The sequence below is a fragment of the Epargyreus clarus genome, unplaced genomic scaffold, assembly GCF_041222505.1.
Source record: "Epargyreus clarus isolate Ecla_fem2 unplaced genomic scaffold, WU_Ecla_fem_2.2 ptg000024l, whole genome shotgun sequence".
Classification (NCBI taxonomy): domain Eukaryota; kingdom Metazoa; phylum Arthropoda; class Insecta; order Lepidoptera; family Hesperiidae; genus Epargyreus; species Epargyreus clarus.
Window position 1 is genome coordinate 13,350,526 of NW_027332231.1, and position 25,674 is coordinate 13,376,199.

General features: G+C 35.1%; 3 protein-coding genes across 9 annotated transcripts in view; 1 reads left to right on the plus strand and 2 right to left on the minus strand.

Annotated features, from left to right (window-relative positions):
- Positions 1–3,929: 3,929 nt before the first annotated feature.
- Positions 3,930–5,936, minus strand: cpa (F-actin-capping protein subunit alpha). Its single transcript, XM_073086426.1, has one exon. It carries the CDS (start codon positions 5,860–5,862, stop codon positions 4,996–4,998), a length of 867 nt encoding a protein of 288 aa, XP_072942527.1. The 5' UTR covers positions 5,863–5,936; the 3' UTR covers positions 3,930–4,995.
- Positions 5,937–6,317: 381 nt separating this feature from the next.
- ND-B14.7 (NADH dehydrogenase (ubiquinone) B14.7 subunit) lies at positions 6,318–8,072 on the plus strand. The gene is made up of 2 exons (XM_073086677.1): positions 6,318–6,920; positions 7,960–8,072. Exons 1-2 carry the CDS (start codon positions 6,428–6,430, stop codon positions 7,965–7,967), a joined length of 501 nt encoding a protein of 166 aa, XP_072942778.1. The 5' UTR covers positions 6,318–6,427; the 3' UTR covers positions 7,968–8,072.
- Positions 8,073–8,578: 506 nt separating this feature from the next.
- Positions 8,579–25,674, minus strand: part of RIC-3 (RIC3 acetylcholine receptor chaperone) — a 41,966-nt gene continuing 24,870 nt past the window's right edge. For 3 of the 7 annotated variants that reach the window (XM_073086675.1, XM_073086669.1, XM_073086674.1), the window contains 10 exons: positions 23,888–24,025; positions 23,144–23,249; positions 22,019–22,039; positions 21,055–21,146; positions 16,061–17,785; positions 14,805–14,900; positions 12,856–12,984; positions 12,324–12,396; positions 11,885–11,940; positions 8,579–11,559 (listed from right to left, as the gene is read on the minus strand). In XM_073086675.1, the coding sequence (XP_072942776.1) occupies positions 11,428–11,559; positions 11,885–11,940; positions 12,324–12,396; positions 12,856–12,984; positions 14,805–14,900; positions 16,061–17,785; positions 21,055–21,146; positions 22,019–22,039; positions 23,144–23,249; positions 23,888–24,025 (2,568 nt within the window). In that variant the 3' untranslated portion in view covers positions 8,579–11,427. Of the gene's footprint in view, positions 11,560–11,884; positions 11,941–12,323; positions 12,397–12,855; positions 12,985–14,804; positions 14,901–16,060; positions 17,786–19,223; positions 19,304–21,054; positions 21,147–22,018; positions 22,040–23,143; positions 23,250–23,887; positions 24,026–25,674 lie in introns of all 7 variants that reach the window. The other 4 variants (XM_073086676.1, XM_073086670.1, XM_073086671.1 and 1 more) reach the window with 4 other exon arrangements.

Here is a 25,674-nt window from a genome sequence, read left to right on the forward strand (position 1 = left end):
TCACCTTTATAAAATAATATACTTTAGTAAAGCAGCTTTACTACATATTTCTACATTATTTTAATCGGAAAAATGTAAAATACTAGCAACAAAAAAAATATTTGCAACCCTACGGATACCTTTCCCTCGTCTCTCGCCACGAATAGCCGCTTATTTGGAAACCTGAAATTAAACTTCAAGTGACATAAAAGCTACCGACTAAGTATTTTATCTAAACCATACACTTTAAATAAAGAGACGAAAATACGTGATAACTGTTATGTAAATAGGTATTGGATGCTGTATCTGACCGGAAGCTGCGTCTAAAATAATGTTGACATAATGTGACCTACTTTACTCGTAAAACATAAATAGAATATTGCTGTTACATCTTTTAGCCGGTGCCAAAATCCAGTCACAACATTATATTAGTGGGTAATATATGTAGATACATATACCTAAACCTATTAAAGTAGATCTAACTCTCTATATTTACACTTTCAAAAGGCTACATGCTTTTCAGTAGTAATGATGGAGTAGTGAATTATTAAGTAAGTAATATTAAGATTAATGATTCAGTAGTGATAATTTATATTTAATCATATACTTAAGTACAATTAAAATTCTCTAATCTTGGAACATAATATTTCTGACTCCTGTTTTGATATTTGTGTTACAGTTTTTATTTGTAACATTATTTTAAAGTCCTTTTAACGATCGAATTAGTCACGCAGGGGGTTTCGTGTTCAAGTCCTGAGACCAGTCTGTCTGTGACAGTCTTAATGGCGGATTTCCTTGAATGCCGTCTGCGTGTCTCATTGATTTAATGATGAGGGTAGAACCCTTTGTGGTTCTACTCCGTTGTCACCATCGCCACACCTATTTCTGCCCAAAACAGCAGAGTTAAGTGATCTTGTGTTCTGATTTGATGGATGGATCCCTTCTTGCAAGAAGGGATATCTACTTTCCGAGGTTTTCCAACTTCGCCTAAGGGGTGCAATGTAGGTAGGTACAACTTAAATCTTATCTGGGAATGTCTGGGATCCATGAGCGGCACTGGCCACTTATCATCAGGTGAACTGCATACTCATTAGCTACATCTACAGAAAAAACAACTTTGTTAATTTACTTACTTAGTAGGTAAGACTAAACGACTAAACGGATTTAACGAAATTTAATACGGAAATAGTTAAGTCTCGAGGAATAGATAGCTACTTCGCTACATTTCATATATTGTTCCTGTCTACGTTGGTACTTCAACCGGCCACAGCAGTTGCGTTGCAACCCCTGAACACTACATTGGAACGCCTCTTTTAAGTATATCTCTTAACACACTCTATAAACAAGAACATAGCACCGCCATACCTTTTGCTGCCTAATAACACTTACCTGTTGTTATTAGGCACCGAAAGGTATGGCGGTGTTGCCTCCCGAATCGAACTAGACAGGATTATTCCACCTTTAAGTTTGTATTTATAGCGGTAGTACCTACATAATAGTTATGTAGGTACTACCGCTATATACTTATTAGTATGGATTCCAGAGTGTTCGATCAGTAATAACCTGTCTATCTCATCGTGTTATTAATGCAAGCTGCTTCGTAATGCAACATGCAACCTTGTCCAATAAATAATTCCAGTTGACATAACGCTCCAATGAACATTTGCTTCGCGCGAACGCTCACTAATTTTTAATTAGCTGCACGTCTGCGAACACGTTGTTTGGGGCATGACCACTGACCATGCGTAGGTTCAGGTTTTTAAGGATATCCTTTTTTGATATTGAGTGGTATATTTCAGCATTCAATTGATAATAATGTTTTGGTTTCAAATGTAATAAATGTCTGAGAGTAATTCTACTTACTGTGATATTATAATTTGAATATAATTATACGCTATAAATATATTAGGATCGACCAATATGTACATACACCTAGAAATATCTTAAGTGATTTTCTGAGTGCATTCGTGACTAGTCTAAGCCTAAATTAAAACATACATAACATAAATGAAGAAAAATCAGTACTTATCATCATAATTTGAAACCAGTGATATATGCGTTCTAAATAATACTACTGCAAATTGTTCCAAATACACTACTTATGCATGCAAATTCAATTAAGTCGTAACGCTCAATGAAATTCACGCAATTATCAATTGAATTGTCAGGCGAAATGCAATATTTTTATGTTATCACCTCGTTTCTCTCACGCGATAACAACAATGTATTCTTTAGCCTATTAGAATATCTAATAAATAACGTCGTCCACACGAATCCATTCTGAGATTTTAAGTTATGAATGACATGTAAACATAAATAATCACACTTAGGAATAATCACTACAGGCTGGATGTGGCCGCCGAAGCACGAAACGCGCGTGAAATACAATGTAGTATAGTCCGCGCCAAACTGCTAGTCCGCTCTGAAGTTGTTGCGAGCAGGAGTAGTCATACAAAAAAGTAGTACATACATACAACTCAAACATAAAAGTAGTACATAAACATCCATAAGAACCAAAATTTTGCACTTAAATTGAGGCATTGAACCCGAAACCAGCATTTCAAACAATGATTACGTGTATTTTTACCTACTACATGCAGTAGGTAAGTTATGTGTCACGCGAGTCCTAATACTAATGAGTTCCTTGTATTTTGTTGTCTCGATGGTTACCCTACACAGGGGGGGCCGGTGACTCAGCCGCGGGCCGCCTATACGGCGCACACGTCACTTCGGTAGACACGTACATATAAATAATACAGGGAAACGTCAAAAATGTTCCACATTCGAGTACCTTTTATATACCTGAATGTTGTATTCAAATCAACAACACTAGAACTCTAGTTGGACTTCCATGGAACCAGCGCCATACTTTTTCTAGCTTATGCAGCAGAGTATGCTGTTATGTTTAAAAGGGCGTGGTAATCAGTGTAGGTACTGGGAGTTTCGACTAACTCTTCGGCGTAATCTACGATCAACTTCTCGAAGGGATCTTGACTCGACCTATTTAGATTTGATGGAGTGTAGCCACTTAACATCAAAGGGGGCATGTTCGTTGACTACTTTCGTATATCGTATCGTATCAAAATGTATCAAATAAGTAGTTACAAAAGGAGATTATTTATTACTTATTATCAATTATCATCATACGTCGATTCTACATTTTATCAGCGTTGTTACGAACCGAGGAAGTTGCCCAGAATTAATTAAAGCTCAAGGAAAAATAAGTCGGAATAATAGTGGCAGTTAAACCACAAATTATTGTCATAAAAAGTTATTGTTTACATGTGTAATAAACTACATATATTCACAGGAAATTGGCCACTTGGTGACCTGCGTACACGATACTTATAATATTTTATATAATCATAATAATTGTGAACTCTGTACCTATTGTCCCTCTCACAAGCCCCTCTGCTAGTTATGAGACTTGTCTGAATGATGATTTTTGTCAGAATAAGATTGAAAGAACTGTCAATTTTAAACTCTCCAGCATGAAAGCATTTTAGTGAAATGTTTTTCATTAGGCAATTAATGTTCGTTATTAGAGCCACTTCGAAAAATATGCGTGGATTCGAACGCTGAACCGATAGCGTGAGACTAATTACACTAATAAACAATCACTGCTCCATCATAAAAAGTACAGATAAAAAGTACAAAATTAACAAAATTCGAATCTATTCCAGAACAATTCGGTTAACTTTTAATAAAATTGATCTACTAATGACTAAATATTATTTAAATAAATATTTAAGTTGATCACATACTAGTCTCGGTTCACATTATGTATAACAAGGATTAATGTGATAAGGAATCCAGCCCCACCTACATCTGACATCATTACTTGTGATGTTATGATGTGATACATTACCTACTGTTAACTACAATATTTAATTCAATCTTTATTCTATGTAAAGCCATTAGAAATCCCATGAAATAAAAAAATTGTTAGCAACATTTTAATATATATTTTTATTCAAATGAATTCAATCATACATTACAGAATACTTGGATTTTAATGTACGTTCTTTAAATTATAATAATAGTAATTACAAAATAAACCTTAATTCGCGTTAGTGTTACATACATATAAAAAAAGTTATGCTTCCATTTGCACTCTCCATGTCAGTTGCACAGACAAACAAATTTTAACACCTTCCACTGCTTCAGTACTGTACTTTGAGCAATCACTCACATTTAAATGTTCATAGATTTATTTATTTATTGAAAAATATCGAATATATTGTGCTCTATGCCCATAAACACCGCATTAAAGCTACGTGGACAATTTGTTAAATTAACTACGATTAAATGCACCATTAGAACCTCCCTCCCTCCATCGGCTGTTCACTTCGCTCTTCCCTTTATGCAAGCAATGTTCCAGAACTAATATACAAATAATACTGAATTAAAACATATGATAATCAATGGATGGACTTAATTATAGAATTTTACATGTACCCGCTCATCAGCTGTTAAACTTCAAACGATTTAATTCTTCATAAGTTATAAAATTCTTAATTGACATGCATTGAGACAATCAAACGTAAAACAGTACAGAAACATATTGCTCACACAATAACCTTGTTGGGAACATAAACAAATATAAGAAATCATACTTGGCAGCCAGTCGAAGTGGAACCAGTTCCCAGAGGACCCTAAAGTAGGAACTACTCTAAGATGGGCCCGGGCCTAAGTACAATCTTTAATTCTCTATAAATCTCAATCTACCAACAGAAATGGACAGGTCGATACCATCACGGGACAAACAAAATCACCATCCTCGCACCACCTCCAAGCGTTCCATTAAAGTAGCGATATCCTTCCACAATGAGAGTAACAAAATGCGATAAAATTTAACAGTTACAATAGCGATTTCTCTATATACTCATAGATAAATACGCGCCGGGGGTGCGACGGCCCTCGGTGCCGGTAAACATTTGAACAAGATTTACTCTTATGCGAATATGTACAGAGGCATGGAGCGTCCGCTGCTGCTCAGAGCGCAGCGGCGGGACATCATTGGCTCTTGAGCTCCTTGCCGATGGTGTAGGACACGAGCCGCGCCCAGTCGATCTTGCTGCGCGTGACGGGCAGCTGCCTCCGCAGCGCCTTGAAGGTCGTGTCGCTCATGGTCTTGTAGTTGTCGGAGATGGCGGTCTGGTAGGCGTTCTCCGCGTCGGCCACCAGCCGCACGAACTCCTTGGCCGTGGCCGCCTCGCCCGCGGCCGGCAGCGGCGCGCGCACCTCCTTGGAGCTCACCAGCTGCACGTTGCCGTCCTCGTAGTAGTGCACCTGCACCCGCAGCATGCCGCGCAGCTCGGCCGCGCCCGCGCCCACCGTCAGCGACCACACCGACCGCCACCGCCCGTTCCAGTAGTTCTTGGGCTGGAACTGGTGCGCCTCGATGCAGGCCACCAGCGCCACGGCGCCCGACTCGAGCGCGCGCCCCACCACGAGGCTGGCGCCGTGCTTGTAGTGCTCGGCCACGTACGTGGTGAGCTCCACGTCGAGCGCGGCGCGCCACGGCTCGGCCGCGCGGTCCGCCTCGTACGGCTCGTAGTCGCACGCCTCCTTCCGCAGGTGGTCGTACCTGAACGAGCGCTTGGACCGCGGGTCGAAGAAGCGCCCGCCGCCGAGCTCGTTGTGGTCGGTGATGAGCGTGTGCAGCTCGGAGCCATCGAGACGCACAGGCGTTAGCTGATCCTTGTTGTACTGCGCGAACGCCCCGCTCGCACCCTCTTTGAGAAGTGTGTCGTTGTTCAGTAGCACTCGCACGTCATTAAACACTTCGTTGAACTCTCCCGGGGGAGAATGTAATATGAAATCCGAAACGATTCTCACTTTTTCCTGATCACTGATCACTTCGTCACCGTCCGCCGCCATTTTTGGTACTTTTGACACAACTCAACTTCTACAGACTGTTGAAGAAAGTTTTTGAACCATCAACAACACTGATTACTGACGGAAGGAAGTGCATAGTGCACAAATAATACCAGAAAACGCAAAATAATCAAGTCTTGTTTGGTATGTAATCTTATACACAAATTTAGCATTACAATAATGGAAATTGTAATTAATAGTAGTGGTTTTGTGATTATGCACATTCGCTTTAAAATATTCGCTATAGATTTGTTTACAAATATATATAAAGGAAATTAGAATATTACTAAAGACAAAGAAATGGGTAAAATTTGCAGCTTTACTTAACTTAACTTAGCTTAACTGAATATTTATTGAAATGTATAGTTCGAGTCTTGTGCAAAACAGTATTCGTAAAAATATTATCGTAATTGAATTGTTGGACTTCTCATTCGTCAAATCGGTCATCACAGAGTATATGAGGATGTCACTGTCAAGTGTCATTGTCAATGTCAACATCAGGTATATGAAGATTGTGTAACAACGAGCGAGAAAAATTAAATAATCCGAAATTGCGATATAACACATAATGTTGTCTTACAAGTACTACGACACGCCTGACGGCCAGGATGTTTACAAAAAGACCTTCGTGCTCTCCAAGTACGCAGCGCTCAGCGGGACCGCTGTGGGCACGATGGACATCCTGTTGTTCTCGCACCCCAAGGGACTCTTCAATACTGCGCACCGTTTCATGTGGTACGTAGGGCCGCTAGTGGGCATGGCGACTGCGTTCACGTTGACATCGAGTGCGGCTCAGAACTTCCGAGGAAAAGATGACAAGCTGAACTATTTCCTGGGCGGTGTAGCATCGGGGACAGTGTTCGGCGCGTGGGCCCGCTCGCCGGTGGTGGCGGTGCCCATGTGCCTGGTGCTGGGCGCGGTCGCTGTTGTCAAGAAGACCGCCGTCGAGGAGGGCTGGGTTATGTTCCCCAAGTTCGAGATGATGAAGGAGACGATCCAATCGGTCCGAAACGACTGGACCTTGGTTAAGGACATTGATGAGCTGAAAACCTGGACCAAGGGTGTGTATATAACATAGATAATAATGTAGTTATTGTAATCCAGGTTGTTCATTATTTTTATTCTATTTATATGATACTAAGTTTTGATAGTTCTACAGATTTAGTTTAGAGAATTTAACAACATTTTTGATCATTAAGGTATAAAGGAAAGGAAACCAACTAAGGTTTCACTTGAAAATTACCATAAAAATAAAGTTCAGGTTTTAGAAAATCATATTTTACTATATGTAATGAGAACTCATCTTTTTTTTATATAAGAGTAGCAGACAAGCATGCAGTCCACCTAATGGTAAGTGGCTACTGCCGCCCATGGACATCTGTAATCAACCCCAGATAGGATTAGATATACCTACTTGAGGTCGGCCACAGATGCGCCGCTACCCCTGAGGACTAAGCTGAAACGACTCAGAAAAGTCTGCCTCCTTTACCACACCCTTCAAATCGGAAGACAGCAGCGCCTAACACTGCTGTTATTAAGTAGAAATAGGTGTGGCAGTGGTGCTGCCGGAGACGAACCACAAAGGGTCCACATTCAAAAATCAATTCATCAAATTAACAATAATATTAGCCCAACATCATATAATAGTAAATAACCACTGTCACTCATCTGCATCCATGCATCTGTAATCTGTGTTCTGGTTTAAAAAGTATGGTGAGCGAGACATACTTTTCAGAGGTGTGACAGCTTAGTCCTCCGGGATAACAGTGCATCTGTGGCTGACCTTAGATGTGCTGCTACTTGACAATTTTTGACTCCAAGCCAGATGGATATCAAAATGATAAATTTATATGTCAATATATAAACCCACAACCCAGTGGTCTGGTTGTATTCATTTTGGCATATCCAGGTCATCCACGACACAAGAATAATTTTAGTGTGTGGTTATGAATGTAGAAAGCATAGCATAGATACATCACTTAAACACATCTCAAAAAGTCAATCCCAATTGTCTTTTAAAAAACTTATCTCTGAAAAAGAATGTTCCTAATATTACAGATCTATTTTAAATGTTTTAAAATGAGATTTTTTTTCTTCCAGGAAATTAAATCCAGTGTCCAAATGAACGGGAATAGTGAGCTAGTGATATGTAAATAACATCAGTTGTGTAACTTCGCTTAAGTAAATTAAATTTAAATAAATGTTATAAAAACCATTTTCTTTTCTTTTAAAATTAAGGTTGCATATAAACATTATATTATATAGGGGGAATTATAGGGTTGACAAAAACAACCCTATAATTTTATAATGAACTTATTACCAATTCTTAGTATTGCAAGGCTTTTAAATAAAGAGAGCATTGTGAGATATATGTCAAACAAACTCCATCAACAAACTGTAATGTAGCACTGTTCATCTTTGGCTGCTATCAGGGGTCGCCCTAGGGCGGTAAGACCGCACTAAGCGCTGTAATACGAGAGGTGCCGAGAACACCCAATCGTAACTACTTAGTAAAGAGGCTAGCCTGTTAATTGACCGGCTACTTAATTTACTTGGCTGCAACATACATATTCTGTGGCTTAACAAAGGGTGCTACCAAAAAAAGTTGCCAGAACCACCTAGATAGTGCACCACTTAAAATTTTGCTAGCGCCGCCACTGGCCGCTAGCATCTAGGGATGTATATAACATAAGGAAAATATCTGTCAAATAAAACACTATTTTCATTAATATTTTTATTTCTTAAAACTAACAAAACAAAGTCAATATAAGCAATTAATTTATAACAAAAACTGTTACAATATTACATATCCATTAGATAAATTGTTGTTATAATTTGAAATTAATATTTCATAACCTAATTACAATAACAATAATGGTTATCACTGCACTTACTAGTTTTGCGAAAAGGAATGTGCATATGTGATAGTAAGGGTGCTGTCATATCAATTGCTATAAACTATGTCCTTTTTATATTATGGAGGTACTAAACCAGCATGCATTCCACCTGATAAGTAAGTGCCACCCATAGTAATTTGTAATCCACGCCAGATCAAATAGATTTTACATGAAGTTGGCCACAGATGTAATCCTGAAAACTAAGTTGGAACAACTTATGTAAGTGTTTTACCCTTACCACACTTTTTCAACCAGAATACAGCAGCAACGATGCTGTTTTCAGATAGAAAAAGGTGTGATGGTGGCACCTTCGAAAAAAACCACTAATAATTCTACTTTCTTGGTTTTTTGATGCACTAAATATTAAATTAAATGCAAGGTACAACAGATAGATACAATTTTGGATTTACCTTAGTAATACATAGAACATAGTTCATTTACAGTAAAACAAATCAATTCAATAACATCATATTTCTGGCTTCCTCTCTATTAAAACACCTTTAAACTATTTATAGCACTCAGTATGACAGCACCCTAATGATACAACATCAAGTTGATCAAACTCCCTTTTCATTGACAATTACAAAAATAAATCATTTAATAACAAAAATATATTGTTGTTATAACATCACAATATCAAAATAACATAAAACAAAAAGCAGTGTGAACAAAATAATAACAAAATAAAATGTAAATGCAGAATTTAAACATCAATCCCACGCCGGTGCAAAATTGTCCTTAAAGATAATATCTACTTAGTATTAAACTATCCATTGATGCCTCATCCTGTCCTCAAAAGATATTATACATATTTAGATAGACTATTAGGCGCCCTAAATGCCTAAAATGTTATTTCTGGCACTATAATCACAAAGAGACAAGGATTTTGTTAGTGCAATGCATCTATACACATAATATAATATGTTTATTCATACATTTTACATACAGATCTGTCACATATATTGTAAAATCCCTGTTTATCACATTTTCGGGGTTGCCAATTCTAGTATTACTAGTAATTAATAGGTTTTATTGAAAATCAAATGCATTGATACCAACCAAAATATCAAAAATTGGGAAAGACAGTTGTTGTACATGTTCTTAAGCCAACTCATAGACAAAGAATATCAGGCAAAGTTAAATAGTATTAACATTTAAGAATTTTAGGAAAAAACAAACAAAAGGTAAATTATGTATTTGTCTTTATATTTAATAAAATAATAGGTACAAATTAGACACAGTAAAGTGTAACAAAAATAAGGGAGAAATAAATACTGGACGGATAACAATATAAGGATAGTTGCAACCATTGAACTAAATGTTTGGGTAAAAATATTTTTGAGCATAGCAACACCAGCGATATTCCGATTGGCGATGTGACAGATCACCAACATACCGGGGTTATCAACACCTACATTAATTACCCAAAAAATGGGGAAAATGCCTACATTACAAACTTCTTTACAACGAGACACCACCTTCAGAACTACCGTTAGGTACATATATAAATATTCGTAAAATCTAAGGTAGAATATAGGAAGATTTGGCTAAAATACAGACTCTAAGTAATGACACACATAACCGTAATTATATGAACCCATAGCATAGCAATACAATCGTTAAAATTTAAATAGTAACATTGCTACTCAGTTTAATAACAAATGGTTTGGGGCATTTTCGAAAGGATCAACCGAAAAGTTTAACAAATTTAATTTGGCTAGATGTTTAGTCTTTAGTTAAGTTTCAAATAGTATTGAGTCAATAGTACAGTACTTGTATTGATGTAATATATTTTATAAACATAAATAAAATAAATTTGCAACTGATACTGCAATTGATTAATATTTTTTTCCAATTTATTGTATTTGTAATTTCATTGTAACATCTTTTATTATTTATAGTAGAAAAAGTTCGATCAGTACTCATTTTTTATATAAAAGTATCAATTTTGAAATGCCCCAAACCTTCAAGCTACACATATTTGGCACGAAAATACAATGAACACCGATTAAAGATAAATTCGTATGTTTCACACACATTTTGAATAATCAAGTAATATAAGTCAGCTAAAAGCGTTAAGTATATCAAATAACTGTAATATTTAACGTAGTCTGTAACAAATATATTTAAAAGGTAAAAGATATATAATTGAATTATGTTACAAAAGTTATTGGGTAGGGCAGTTTCCATTTTCTTCCGCTAGAGGCGTTACTGCATTGCCTTTCGGTCATTTTGAGATCGTACAATGTTACAGAAATTGTAGTTGCGAAACTGTTTGATACTAGCGCCATCTATGCAAATATTTGATCTACCCTCCCTATTTCAATAGATTGACAATTTATAAGTATTTTATTAGTGGTACTGGCTCTTAAACTTTTTAGATGTAGTAATGTAGTAATTTAGAGTACTAAAAATTGAAACTACAAGTTGGAAATGGCTTAGGGCTTCTTAAAAACAACGATAAGCAAACCAATCCCATAGCACTCATCTATGAATGTAAGGTTAAAAATTCACAAATATTACCAATTATATTTTTGTAATCACGAAGTTGGCAACTCTATAACCACGAACACAAAACAAATAAACGGTAAAAAATACAAAACTACTTTAAAAAAGCACAAAAAAGTTTTAGAGCCAGTATTAGATGTATTATCAGACACTTATCAGTTCCTCACTTCTTCACCGCCTTCACCGGCGCCGGCGCTGGCGCTTCCTCATCTTCTTCATCTTCCTCGTACTCTTCCTCGATCTCCTCCACCTCTATTTCCTCGTCTACCTCTTCGTCTGATTCCATCTCTCCTTTCTGAAATAACAATAGAGACAATGTTTTATATAGCAGTAATACAAGTATTCAATCAAATAGATGTTTTAAAGTATGTGGGTAAGGTTAGGTTAGAAAACGCATACAACAAATATTCCCACTGATTGTGAGGGGACGTCGCACAATGTTACAGAAAAAACTCATTTGCTAATTAAGTTTCATAAAAAAATAAAACATACAAGACAACTCACAATTTTTTGTCGAGAAGTACTTTACCTAATGCATCTGCTCTCAGAGAGAACTTTAGAGAATACATGCTCCAATAGCGGATGAAAGCTTTAATGAAGAGGATTTTAGCAAAGCTTACCTCGGCGGCCGGTTGAGTCAGTGCACTTGCAGTTGTAAAGTCATCTAGTGTGGACTCTGAAACAATATATGTAATATGTATTTATACATACTAATTATATGCGTCCTCTATCTTCGATTTAGTATTTAGGAAGCTTCGGATATGGTACAAAATAGTTAATAAAGTACAGTTTAGACCTCTTGGTTAGACCTTTGAAAGACATGTCCATAATAATCACGACGAATGTAAGGAATAAATTCATTTTGATATTATTATGACTATGCATACATATAACTTACCATCAACATAATATGCTCAAAGGGCCCTTAATTATGACCTTAATTATTCTCATTCAGAGAGACCAATGCCCAGCAGTGAGACAATAGCTTGGTGACTATGATTTTCTAGTTAATTTTATTTACTAGTAACAGTCAGTATAGTAAACAATAAAATATATTACCGGGATCTCTTTCAGGTGTCTCCCGAGGAGCGTCTTGTATCAGCGACAGAGTCATCTTGCCGCTCACAACCAACTGAAAAATAATGACGTTTTTCCATTTTTTTGAGAAAATTTAAATATACTATTTTAATATCAGGCTATCCAACGTTTTTATGATTTTTTATTCTTATATATTTTAAAACAATTTTTAAAAGATTATTTTGTAACGTCATTTAGTATTTCTTTTCAGAACACTATTTCATTTCATATCATAAAATTTTATAAAAAATAATTGATCCGCCATCTTGAGGCGTCCGCCATATTGGATTTAGTCCGTGTAAAATTGGGATGCAAAAGTTTTTGCCTATTCAGTCGTAAAGCCCACTCCACATTCTCGAAAGAATCTCGCGAGAAAAGCACGATTCGTATCGGCTCCACATTCTCGTTTCTCGTGCGTTGTTGCGAGATTCTCGCGAGAATGTGGAGCGGGCTTAAGATTTGACCCTCACATATGTAGGTACGAAGGGTAAGTTTGCCCATTACATGGACTTACCGGCGCGTGTTTAGCAGGTCGGGGCTTGTCGCTCTGCTCGCGGTCCTGCGCGAACTGCGCCACCAGCACGCGCGACTGCTGCGGGATCTCCGTCTCCAGGAATATGGACTTCACCTCCTCCGCCTCGTGCTGGAGAAAGATTATGTTAAAAGTATAAAAAATAAGTACGTTGTTACAGACCAACGTCCAGTTCCCTTGATGCGTGGTCAATGGTTATTTATCCCGCTCGAATAAAATTGGGCCAGAGGTCGTCTACAATTGAGCTTCACACGAGGACAAGTTTGTACGCCATTTGAGTCTACCTTGCCACACCCTTAAAGTACACTCAATACCATGGGACCGGTTGTTGCTGGAGTCGAAGAACAAAGGGTTTTAATTTCTAATGTCTAAATTTTTTCAAAAGTATAAATAATTTATTACGCCTTCCCCACTGCAACTCTAAGACATCTTACACTTCAATCGTATCCCCACATTCAGGTCAAAAATAATTATTATTGCCCCCACCTGCCCATGAAAATCTGTACCGCCATTTTTAACATTTTATTCATCCCCTTTCATACAAATATTTAGACAATTCTCATTATGGAGATTCGAAATGGTTTCAATAATAAATAATAGCATAAAAATATCTGTATAACTGTTTGTTTTACATGAAATCAGCCACTAAAGGTTTTTTAGCGTTTACACGATTATAACTATTTAAAACAAAAAATATTTGAAAAGTGATAATTGTTTGATATTGTTATTACCGCTACAGTAATTAAACATTTTTATTGTAAACAAGTCAGAATATTATGACTTTGAAATATACAGATAAATAATCTACTGAATATTTTACAGGAAACATTAGTAACTACACATACAAGTTAGTACTAAATGAAACTAAATGGAACTATATGTGCAAAAATGAAAATTTATTTGAATAATGTAAAAAATAGTTGTAATTGAGCAAACACGAGGGAATGATTTTGGATATTAAACAATGGAAACAAATTACAGATTTCTACATTTAGTTAAAACTACGGTTATCTACAAGTTAAACATTATACTGTGCGATGATGTTCAATCATTTTACACCAAGGTTACATACATTTAATATTTGAATAAATTAAAATTATTAGTAAGTTGTATCAATAACTTGAAATTTAATAAGAAAGGTGAAGTATTTAATGGTGTTTAGTTGGAAGTATAAAATAGGAAGAACTTATTTGAGTGTGTGAGTGTGAGGAGAGGTTCTAAGGAAGATATTATATGTCTAGATGTAAAGTTGCCATAAAAGTTACGCGTTTTGCGTAACTTTTATGGCTTTAATAATTAAGCTATAGTTTACTTTTTGAAGTAATGTGTAGCCAACCAGGCACTTATGACATACTTTGGAGAATGTCAAAATTTCAAAAATCATTAAATTAAATACGGTTACAGTGAAAAGTATTAAATAATAATGTTATCAATGAGATGAATGACAAAAATAAAAGTTTACTACCACGTCACGCTACTATGTTGGTTCACATTCCCACCAAGTTCAAAGAGCGCAAGGCTAATAGGGTTGGCTTAAGAGGGCGATAATAGATTTTACTAAATTGACTGAATGTGGACGTGAACTTTAATTTGCAGATTTATTTCAGATATAGATTATTATTATAAGAAAATATTTTATTTTTGCCAACCTTAGGGAGCGCTTAAAGTAATTAATCTTGAAAGTAGACGATACACAAAATACGTTTGCCAATCTGTGAATGTAATATATTTTAGAGAAAGATCATTCATTATCATTATGGGACAACCTTTTATTTTTGCCAACGCGCGGGGCGCTAGAAAGTAATTAATTCTGAAAGTGGGTGATACACGAAATTCCTTCAAGAACTTTTCACCTAGACATATAACAATCTGAGGGGCTACAGTTAGTCATACAGCGTCTGTACGATGTGCACAGTAAAGCGGGGCGTTACCGGCGCGGGGGCGGGCGCGGCGCGCGGCGCGGGGCGCAGGTCACGCGGCCACGCGCCGCCGTCCGCCGGGTGCGCCGTCAGCTCCATGCCCACCACCTGCACCACCCACACGATTAACATTGACTATACTAATCTATGTCGTGCGGTGGGAAAGACGACACAAAATTGATAGTCTATTAACGCTTATTATGGCACCTCTTGGTTTTCGTTAATTTACATTTAAAGAGATCTTTTTAATTATAACGATCTACCAAAATCGCTGTTTGATATCACGCTTATAGGCACTCTATGAACGAGATACTTAGGGCATTTTCGTACACATTAATGTCACTAGTTTCCTTTGAAAATTTTTGAGTTGAACTTTACTTTGACGAGGAAATTAAGCCAGACTTCTGCATTTAAATTCAATCACGCTTAAACATAATATAACACAAATACTCTGTATATCTAAATTATGTACGATTTAATGTCTTCATTACTTAATACAATTAAAAAACTAGGGCTTCACATAAATTAATATGTATTTGAGTTACATCGCACATTTCTGATTCCATGACTGAAGAATGTGTAATCGAATTAAAACAAGTCATACATTGACATTGTGGACAAAATATGGAGAAACATAATATGGAGTGAAGAAAATATTGATTTCGAGAGGGTAAAAAACAAAAATTATTTATGGACGTTCGTGGACAATTGAATAATGTAAAATGGAGAATATCATTATAAATAAATGTTCAGATGTTCTTCGAATTCAAGAGTAACTTTTAGTTGAGGGAGAGTAAGATAATATAAAACGAATTACATATTGAATAATATCAATATAGATATGGCTGATACCACATAACAACACTGAACTGAACATAAACATTGTTGAGAATGATAAGAATGGAGCCATAAAAATTACATACTATGTTAAGTTTAAACATAGAATGGAGTTTGTTGAGACAATGGAAATTATTTGGCTGGTGATGAACATAAAATGAAAATTTGCGCTAAATGCGTAGAATTGTTTCACCTTCTATTCCAAATCAGATCTCCTCATATCTTACTAAGAGGTTGTAGCTCCATGGGACTATTGTTGCAAAAAATAATCACAAATTTCTTCGCCAACAGTTGAAAAATACTTATATTTCACAGTACCTTTGTATATAAGAAGTATTAATTAAATATTTCATATTAAAAAACGCATATTATTTCAATTTTCCCAATTTCATTAAAAATTTAAATCAATGATATGAAAATGTGAAACTTACTTTAACGGCAGCATTTTCAATTTCCTCCTCCTCTAAATCTTCTTCAGGGAAACCTGCGTTCTTACTTTCCTCAGTAACATCTGGCTTGGATACCAGTACAAATCTCTGTTCATCCAAGAACTTCTCCGTTGCTTTTTTATGAGAATCATCTTTTGCTTCTGTGCCTTCAAATACTTTAATAAGTTCATTTTCCTTATCAGTGACTATTTCAATGTCTTCTGAACTTATTTCTTTCTCTTCTTTTAGATTTACAAGTTCTTCGTCGTCTTCTTTTTGTGTTTTAACATCTGCTATGGCTTCATTGAGGTCTATTAAAGTTTCTTCTGGTACGGATGAGTCTTCAACTAGATTAGTTTGGCTATTTTCAGGTTCTGTTGTAAGTTTTGGCTCCGGCGAGGGTTCTTTCGACTGTGGAGTAGGTTCCTTTAGTCCTGAGGTCTCTAAACTTGGTTGTGGTCTACTTTCTACTACCGGTGCATCTAGTTCCTGTGAAGATTCTGTGAGTTCTGACGATGGGTGTTTTTGTGTAGGGTCTTTGTGATCTGGGATTGATTCTTTGGTATCTGAAATTGGTTCTATGGTATCTGGGATTGGGTCTTTGGTATCTGGGGTGATTTCTTTGACATCTGTGGTAGTTTCTTTGGATTCCGATTTTACTAGGTCACATTCAGGAGAGGATTGCTTACTATCTGGAGTACTATCTCTTAATTCAAATTCTTCAGAATCAAGTAAAGATTCTTTTGTGTCAGGAATGGGTTCTTCGGATTTAGAAACAGGTTTATTTGTTTCAGGAGTAAGTTCTTTTGTGTCAGGAGTCAGTTCTATTGGTTCAGGGGTGAGTTCTTTTAGTTCAGGTGTAAGTTCTTTTGGTTCTGGAGTGGATTCTTTTGATTCAGGGACGGATTCTATTGGTACAGGAGTTGGTTCTTTTGGTTCAGGGGTGGCATCTTCTGGTATAGGGGTAGAACCTTCTAATTCATGTACAAGTTTATTTGTTTCAATAGCTGATTCTTTGAGTTCAGAGATAGGTTCTGTTGGCTGAGGGACAGTTTCTAGGATTCCACAGATAGGTTCAACCTGGTCTGATGAATCTAAGATTTGTGCAGTGTAACTGGAATATTTGGGCGTACTAGGTTTTTCTGAGAGCTGATCAGGCTCAGGAGTGGATTCTTTTGCTATCTCACCTTCTGGTGTAAGTTCTTTTGGTTCAGGAATATAATCTTTAACTTCTGAAGTTAGTAAGGATTCGTTTGTGATGGACTCTTTTAGTCTCTCCTCCTGCGATATTTCAGGAAGTTGTTCAACGGTGTCAGGACTGGGTTCTTTTACTACCTCCGATTTGGGTATGGTTTCTAAAGGTTCTGGGATAGGTTCATTTTGATCTTGGGTCAGTGGAAGGTCAGGAATGGATTCAGTAACTACCACAGTTTCAGGTGCGGCTTCCGTCTGGTCTAGGGTCAGTGCAGGCTCAGGAGAAGGTTCTCTAACATCTGGAGATGATTCTTTCGGTTCTACGGCAGGTTCTGAGGCCTCTACAGGCTCGAGGGGTTCTTTAGCTACCTTAGTAGGTTCTGCTTCATTCGGTTCAGGCGTAGCTTCTTGCTCGTTGACAGGCTCTGGCGTTTTTTCCTTGGATTCCTTGTACTCGCTAGCAACGATCTGAACAGGACCAGTGTTTAATAGAATTGTACCATTGGTGTAAGGGCGAGCATTATCCTGCACATCCTGTAATTTAAATCACAAGGTTTATTTACTAACATACACTATTATGACTTTGAAAATACATAATTATTGGATACATTCAACAATTCTAAGTTTGTTTTAATATTTTTTCTTAATACAAAACAAAAATCCACTCAATTTAAAAATCAAAGTTTACTGTCAAACATCAAAAGCTAGCAGAATTTAATTTGATACTACTACGTACATAGCTCTAGAAAGTACCATCTACCTATTTAAAAAAAAAACTCAATAATATAAAAAAAAAAACAATCTAAGACTACACTACGTCAATGCTCCCACAACATTAATTTATATATCAACATCAAGATTAACTATTTAAAGTTTACTCTAAAGCCGAAACTAAAACGTGCCAAGCTAGTCAAAAACAAGCTAAAAAGATCTATTTAGGAAATATTTTTATTTTAATATTTTATGGTGGTTATTGTAGTTTAGTTATTTTTTTATTGTTATATTTTAGTATTAATAACGATATGGCTGGTACAAACAGACAGACGAAGGCGGCAGTGGATATGAAGAACAAAAACAGATCGTGCACAACTAAAATAAAAGATATTTGGCAAAAAAATATCAAAACGACATAAAATAGCTTCTTACGACATCTCAATAAAGAAGAAAATAACTAAATGAAGAACTTAAGAGCTAAAGGACAACGCAGGAAGTGATTCTTTGCCACAAATGTGATAACATATCAATCCGTAAGTATTAAGTACCATAATTAATCCTATATAATTTAGTATAATAATTACAAGTAAACAATATACCGAATGTACTGTAGAAATTTCGAGAATGAAGTGTGATTTTTTAGAATCCAGCAACACCATATGCAAATTGCGTAAAACGCAACTTGTCCAACTTGAGAAAGTTTACATGCCAGCGATATTATGGCGCATTCCGTTTAATTTCAGATTACCGAGCCGTGCCAAATATTCCGTACTCGTGTTTTGGCATTCGACTACAAATTTTACAACCTTTCGTGATGTTAAGTATTCGATTGATTAGCTAAAGATTCTCATTACAATGTCAGCACCTGAGAGTGAATAAGATTGTAAAAGCAAATTGTAAAGTATAAATAGAGTCCGGTTGTTTAAGATATCATTGTTTGTTCTAAATCTTATGAGTGCTCTCGATAATTTATTCGAAACAGATGTTCAGTATTACGTAAATAGATATATAGGTACATATAATCTACTAATACTCGCGGCAAACAAAACACATAAAAATAGGAAAGGCAAACATAATGGGAAGAAAATAAATAATCATATTACAATAACAAATGTGGCAAAGAATGATAACATAGAACGATATACAAATAAAACAGATGTAGCGGTATTTAATACAATGGGTGGTTACATAGATGATACAGAAGGGGGAAAAGAAAGGAAACAAAAAAACTCAAAATGTCGGCATTTCATGCAGTGACCTGTCGTTGCTGGTTTTGTGCGTAGCTCGCCTCCATCTGTTGTTGGACCTCCGCTACCAGGCCAGATATGGCCGTGACAACTGTCGTCGATAAGTTTAATATTAATCCATCATATCAACATTAAATGTAAAATAGGGTTCGATTCGTTGAAAGAGTAAAAGAGTTATAATTTACTAGGAACATAACCCTCGTGAATACATAAAATTTGGGATAGGGTTTAATAATCACAAAATTACACATAAATCTGTTAACATAATACAATCTCATCAATCGTATCAATTTATATTTATATTAGATTTAGTTACTTTAGTATCTATCATCTTTCGAAGTAATACATTGATAAATAAGTTTTTAGAAGTTCCTATGTTAGTCTAATCAATACATTCGATACGAAACTAATCATAATCATTATTTGTATGTGCGTTCCTATTTCCATTAGTTACAATAAAAATCACAATTGTTCCTGATCATACACAAATCAAGTTCCATATTAATTCATAATGCTATCAATAAAAACTTAAACGAAAGTAAGATTCGGTTAAAAATAAACAACCAAGAAAATTTTCGAAGGACGCGTCTGAAATAGCTCCGTCAGACGTTGTTGCACCCTTGGACCGCGGCCAACTTTCTGTTAGTTAACGCATATTATAATTTACATCATCGGCACTGTGTTCCGATGATACATTCTATTAGCTACATCGATTATTATTTGGCTTCAGATTATCATTAGCTACTAATTAAGAATCTCTAATGGTTAATAATTGAGAATCTCTTTATAACTAATTTAAATCGTCATAATAATATTGCTTATCGGTGATCCTTATACGTATTTGTCTTTTATCATTATTGTGTTTCTAAAGTTACTTACAACATAAACTTGCATTATTTTATTCACCTAATTTCTACCGACATTAATATTTGACATCATGACTAATGTTTCACGTGTTTCATTAAAATCATTATCATAAGCTTGAATTCCTTAATATATATATATATATATATATATAGTTTTAGAACTTCATTCCGATTGTTTTAAGGGTACTATCGTTTATATTAGAATTATTTTTATACATTTATTATTTCAAAACATTAGTTATATTATTCAGTATCGTAACACGTAATCCACTCCAAAAGGTACAAATGACAACGCAACACAATAATAAAACAATGCTAAGACTAATACGATAAAACCCACAATAAAATTATCCAAAGCATTCATTTTGGTTGCGTGCAGATACACTTTACGTCTTGGAAATAAAAGGGCACAACCGTCACCATGCCACAAGCCATTGTTTTAATACAACTATGGATTTAACACGCTTTTAAATACGATATTTCTGGAAGTGTTGAACTGAACTGCATCTCTCTATCTACATCTTTAACTATCAAAGAGAAAAGCAAAATATATATTATGATAAACATAATTTCATGAACAACAACTTAATATTCATAACAAAGCGTAGAGAAAGAGATGTGTTGAAACCGTTTGGAAATCAGTCCAATGATATCACGAGCGAAATTATTAACCTTATTTCAAATTTAACGACCTAAGAACTTATTTCGAGCCAGCACTCGTGATATGTTCATATATTCCTATATGATCTCGAAATATGTACTCATAAGCTACATGACTTTCAAAAATCTGTTCCAAATAATATTTCAGAAAACTATTTCAACCATTAAACTTTAAAAAGCTCTTTTCCAGTATTTAGTCGTCTCCATCATCTTCGCGTGAGTAACCCTCTACAGATCAAAGGGTAGTTTAATTATCAGCTAGTTCTGTTAATTGTAAATTTCCAAACAGTTTCAGAGCCAGTTCATCATTGTGTACCGCGTCTCGTCTCGCCAGCTGGCCCACGATCCTTTGCATCGCGCGCTCGGTCTCCGCGAGCCGGGCGCGCAGAGCCGCGAGCTCCGCGTCCCCTGGACAACACCCATTGCTTGTGACTTTATGTGTACCGCTGATTTATAGTGTTGAACCTAGGGTGATCAGAGTACGTCTTCCGCAATTTTCCCGTCAAAATTGTCCCGAAATTTTTGAGTCTTGTGATGAATTCTGGTGTCCGGTATATGCTAGGCGTATTATATGAATTAGACACCGGGCTCTTATATTCTCAATAAAAATATCAAGCTTCGATTCCTTTATTATATCCTTGTCGAATTACATATTTGAATTTGTTATGAGTTTCATGTACGGCAGTGTGATGCATAAGTTTATTTCGGTTTAGATCAGTTTAGTCTACTCACAATTTTATTAATTTCATATTAATAGTTACTATTTTATCAACTAGCTTTAATCTAACTTCGTATTCATTAAGTGTTTCATCTTCAACGTGTGATATTTAAAGATCGATTTATTCAAAACTTATTTCCCAAATATATTTTGTTTCAATTTAATATGTCCAATCGTCTTCATAGTATCGTAAGATTAAATTTGATTATAGTTTATTGCCCATTTTTAAACTACACAATTATTTCAAATTATCACATTAATTAAATAATTAACTAAGTACTTCTTAATTTTATTTTGGAATGCACAAATTTTTTATTCTAAAATAAAACTTACATTACTTTTATTTTTAGCTACTAATTAGTAACTGCATACATCTTATCAGAACGTTATAAAAATATTATATTAAATACCTTTCATATTTAATCAATATTTTTATCTACCGCGCACATGGTGTAAACGTAATTAACGGAAACAATTTACTATTACCAACGAGTATTTTTTTCCTTATAACTACTCCATATAACTAGGTAAAATATGTTTCATATTATTTCCGTATACTTACTTGTGTCCGCCTCTTTCTTGCCTGCATGCAAGAGTAAAACAACATTAAAAATACTATAATCTACTTTTTAAATTGCGTTTATTAAAAATACCCTAAAAAAGGATGCATTTTCACAAAGTATTTAATATTAAAAAATATATTTTCCCTTTAATTTATACTCTTAGATCCTATGATCTTAAAGACATAGGAAGTTAAGTAACAAATCTCAGAATACGCGCAACATATTTGGATGTCACGTTCATCAAATTTTCAATTATTTGGAAGTTCGTTAAAAAATAATTTGCTTCAATGAAACGGTTAAAAATATGATTCGCTTTTTAATGTAATTCAATTTCATAAATAACATTAACAATTTTTGACGATAATTTGTTGGTTGGCCAGATTTAAATTTTAAATATATTTTTTAAAGATGTTGTTGTTGTGAATATTATAATGTAAAGAGTAACAGACCAGTGACGCAAGCCATTCCAATTTAGTCCCCTGGGACCTATGACCGATTTCAACTGAAACTCGAGTAATATATAAAATTGAATTTTTAGCACGCACATTACTTTTTCTAATAGAAATTATATTAATTAATATGGCAGAGAAGTGTATTGCATGTGTATTCTATGTACTTAGTGGATATTGTGAAACGACAAGTACCTGTATCTATACACTGTTCAATATGAGAATTTTTAACATAACGTTTATTTAGTTCTCTATTTTATGACGGTAATGTCTTAACAAACAATTTTTATACAATAGAATATATTTTACACAATTTCTACGATCAATTCTTCAATTACGAACGATTCAGATAACAACCAAATAAAATATCTTTCGAAAATACTAGTGGTATCATTTATTCTAGTTATTTGCGAAATCATTATAATTTTGACTAATCTTAGGTTAGTACATAAGAGTGTCCTCAAAATAACGAGTGTTACAAAAAATTACTGCACATACATACAAAATACCGATACAAGATACCCGATGAATAGATAACCTCTCTTCCTTTGGGAAGTCGATTAAAAAGGGTATAGAAATATTGAAGACTTTTTTTATATTTTACAAAGGACTTTTTTATTTTTATATTTTATTTTATCTTTTACCTTACGTAAAAGATATTTGATAAGAGCTTACCCAGCTTGTCTGGTGAGGACCTGGAGTCATCCCTGAACACTCGTCTGCGGAACTGAGGGTCGGGAGCGACCGGATCGTAGGGGACGGCCGTGCGTCTGAACATTATCTAGAGCAACATAATTATGATAAACAAAACATATTTTTTAAAAGATTTGTGTTATGGAGTTTGTTTCGCCGCTTCTTCTCCATAACGGAACACCTTGTGAAGTGGCGGTAAATGTATTGAAATTCAAAAAGAGCTCCGTAAATAACCTATTTTGAATAAACCGTCTAGATTTGATTTGAATGCTATAAGAACTTAATGACTTAAATTTGGCGAATGCACCGTTGTTCATATTAAAGTATGTATATTGCATAATAACATACGGTAAAAGATTAAGGAACATATATTTAATCAGACAATTTGTAAGTGATTTCATAAGTCTACACAGAGATTAATACATTTTATTTTATATTTTATTTAACGGGGTATTTAATTCAGAATGAAATAAAATGATATCCTTACACTTAGACAAATAATAAAGGTGGTCAGTATTTCTGATAGAATGATATAAGTCGCAGTATTTCTAGTGGAATTGAAAAAGGTGTTCACAGACACCACTATTTCTGCCTTTAAAAGAGAGATTCCACATTCTACTGTAACGGCAGTTAAAGGTAACGCACAAACAATTAGAAAAGGATTTTCGTACAAAATTGTTTATTTTATTTTTAAAGGAGATTTCAACGACGACTAGGAAGCCTTACCTTACTAAGTGTATATGCGAAGAAGACGATGATGCATATGGTGTAGACGGGCATCACAAAGCCCATGGTGGACTTGGGGGTCGGGACCGGCCCCCCGGGGGAGCCCAGCGGCGGTCGCATGCCCGGGATCGGTGGCGGCTGGAAATATTACAGGACATATTGTAATATTTTGATATTTTAAATATTTTTATATATGAAAACAACTTATAGGTTGGTGCTACATATTTTGTTGCAACTAAATTAGCAATATTTGAGTTGATGACATCTCTAATCGGGTTCCATGTTATCTGCTTCTGTATTTATTTGTGATAAATACGAGACTTGCTGTCAGTTACTTATTGATTCAAATATCCATAGATATACCTCATACCCTCATTCACATAGTCGCATTATATTGAAATAAAGCCTGGTCTAGCACAGAGCTAGTCCAGGGGACTGTGATCGTAAATAAAACTTTATGTAACGCTGACGTTTCGATTTTAAAATTGTAAACGATGTGCCTGCACATTATCTATTCCCGGAATCCAGGGTTCATACTCTTATAATTGTTTGTTCGATTTGCAGCACTAATAGTTTTGGTGTGGCCTATTGAACGGCTCTTTTGAAAATTACAAATATTTGTTTTAACGACACAGCTTCATAGCATATTGTATTCATAGAGTAGCCTCTGTAGCTTCTTTGGATAAGTAGTATCTGGTATAAACTTTGGTCTGTTTCTGAATGTCTTGGTTGAAATATAAAGCACGTGATCCTTTACAAACATGTATCCTTTTAAAAATTGTTACGTACAAAATATACAAAACATACATGCTATTACTTGGTATTTTTATATTTTGCCTATTAGGGCTTCTAAAATACAAGTCTCATCCCTCAATAATTAAATTTCAATGACCTGCTATTTAATTGATTAAATACGTACCATTTCTGTATCTCTTACGTCCAACACATCTGATAAATCCATAATGAATTAACGTAACGTTAAAAAATCAAAAATAGTTATTACCACATCAATCACTACGAAACTTTTCTAATTATTATTTTGAAAATTCCTAGCAAATATTTTTTTATTATTTAATTTGATAGAATTATTAATAACAAAAGGAGGTACTTAAAACTTCACATTTATACACTGAAACTTCCACATAAATGAACCAATAACAAAATTGTCAAACGATTTTTAAATTTCCGAATTTCCCGCAAGTCATATCAAGGAGTATGTCCACGCAAATCACATACGATAACTGAATAAGCGTGCGTCGCGAGACTACACTGAATCAAACTTATAAATACTGCGGTGCGATTAACGACAACGCCGTTTGATGGTTTCCTGTGTTTGCGGCTTGAAAAGCGCGCAGACTTGCGACTAACAGTCGCAGGCATAATAGCATAATAGCAGGCATATAATATAAACAATTTTACTTATAAATCTTGGAAGTAATCAGTTGCCGTTGTAGCAGATATTGCTGTAGGAGACTTTGTCTTTCGCCTTCTCTGGTTTTATATTTGTTACAGGATAAAAAGAGACGAAATATTATTGAAACTGTCTATAAAAAAGTAATAGATTTTGCGCTGCTCATTCATTAGACTGAAAAACGTGAAACTATTTAATGTTTATGTTGACCCCAGAGAACGCTGTTAATTAAATAAAATTTAATAGTTGTATCTTAAGTTACACCTTAATAAAATTTCCATATCAGACTACATTAGAATACATAAATACGTTATTCTTATCAGCTAAGAAACCAAAAGAAATCAACATAAACTCTATCTCCGTAAGAATTCAACTT